General features: G+C 45.3%; 1 protein-coding gene across 1 annotated transcript in view; it reads right to left on the bottom strand.

Annotated features, from left to right (window-relative positions):
* Positions 1-225, bottom strand: part of LOC101861413 (protein jagged-1) — a gene marked incomplete at its 5' end in the record, with an annotated part of 29209 nt that extends 28984 nt beyond the window's left edge. Inside the window, 1 exon segment of the mRNA XM_035973514.1 lies at positions 86-225. Within this exon segment, the coding sequence (XP_035829407.1) occupies positions 86-225 (140 nt within the window).
* Positions 226-1210: the final 985 nt, after the last annotated feature.

Genomic DNA, 1210 nt, shown 5'->3' with positions numbered 1-1210 from the left:
ACCACACATCTCACCAGGGTTACAGATCTTGGCCCCCGTGTGTGTGTGTGTGTGTGTGTGTGTGTGTGTGTACCACACATCTCACCAGGGTTACAGATCTTGGCCCCCGTGTTCCCGTCACAGTAGTAGTGGCCGTGTATGTTGCTGTTTTGAGCCTTGCAGTGCACGCTACAGTTGCCCCCGTAGTGGTCACGTGAGCAGAACACGCGCAGCTCGAGGGTCAGGCTGAAAGAGACGTAAAACTGTGGAGTTGTCGTGACCTTAGAATTACAACGCTCTATCTGACAACCCTTCTATATGGCTGTGAATGCTGGACAATCACTAAAGACAGTGAAAATAGAATAGAAGCAACAGAAATGTGGTTTCGTAGGAGACTGCTGAGAATATCGTTGAAGGAAAAGAAATCAAATGAAGTAGTGCTTGATGTTAACAACAATCAGTAGACGACAAATGCCGTTTTTGGGACAAATGAATAGACATAAAGGTCTTGAACATCTAGCTCTCACTGGCAACATTGAAGGCAAGCGAGGCAGGGGTAGGCCCAGAGCAACATACTTAGGGAACCTAAACAAATGGGTAACGGGGAAAGATCAGGGAAACGTAGTAGCTTTTTTGAGAGCATCCTAGCAAAGGAATGAATGGAGAACCATGATCGCCGATGTCTGCCGCAGATCTGGCACTGGATGAATGAAAACCACGAGGTAGGACAACCACATTAATGTTGTATCTGATCGGTCAAACATTGTAATATTATTATTCGGAGTCTTTATCACGATATTCCAAGAATTGCATTTTAAAAAGCTTGAGGTGATTGTATTAGGAGACTCAACATTTGTAATGTCCAATTTGACATGATTGTATTAGGAGACTCAACATTTGTAATGTCCAATTTCTCAAAACTAGGCACTGAGCAGACAAGTCGTTGTGATCCGATGGTAGCCTTGGCAACATTGTGCTTGAGAAAAACATTGTACACCTGCGAGATGAAATGTCCAACGAGAGGAAGGTTGGTGGTAAAAAGATATTGAAGTGATTTTGTTAACTTGTAAGTGTTTATACGCCCTATTCGACATAGTTTAGAAAATATAGGAGGCGGGCTCGCGACCACGCCTTTCAGGTCCCCCCCCCCTCCCGTGTGTCGACTCACGTGACCCTCTATCGTAGCTCTATGATGGTCCCCCCCTCCCAAATCCCAGGCACAGAACCACAA

The sequence above is a fragment of the Aplysia californica genome, unplaced genomic scaffold (genome assembly GCF_000002075.1).
Source record: "Aplysia californica isolate F4 #8 unplaced genomic scaffold, AplCal3.0 scaffold01341, whole genome shotgun sequence".
Taxonomy (NCBI): domain Eukaryota; kingdom Metazoa; phylum Mollusca; class Gastropoda; order Aplysiida; family Aplysiidae; genus Aplysia; species Aplysia californica.
The sequence above is the reverse complement of the archived record's forward strand: the minus strand, read 5'-3'. Positions and strand labels throughout refer to the sequence as shown.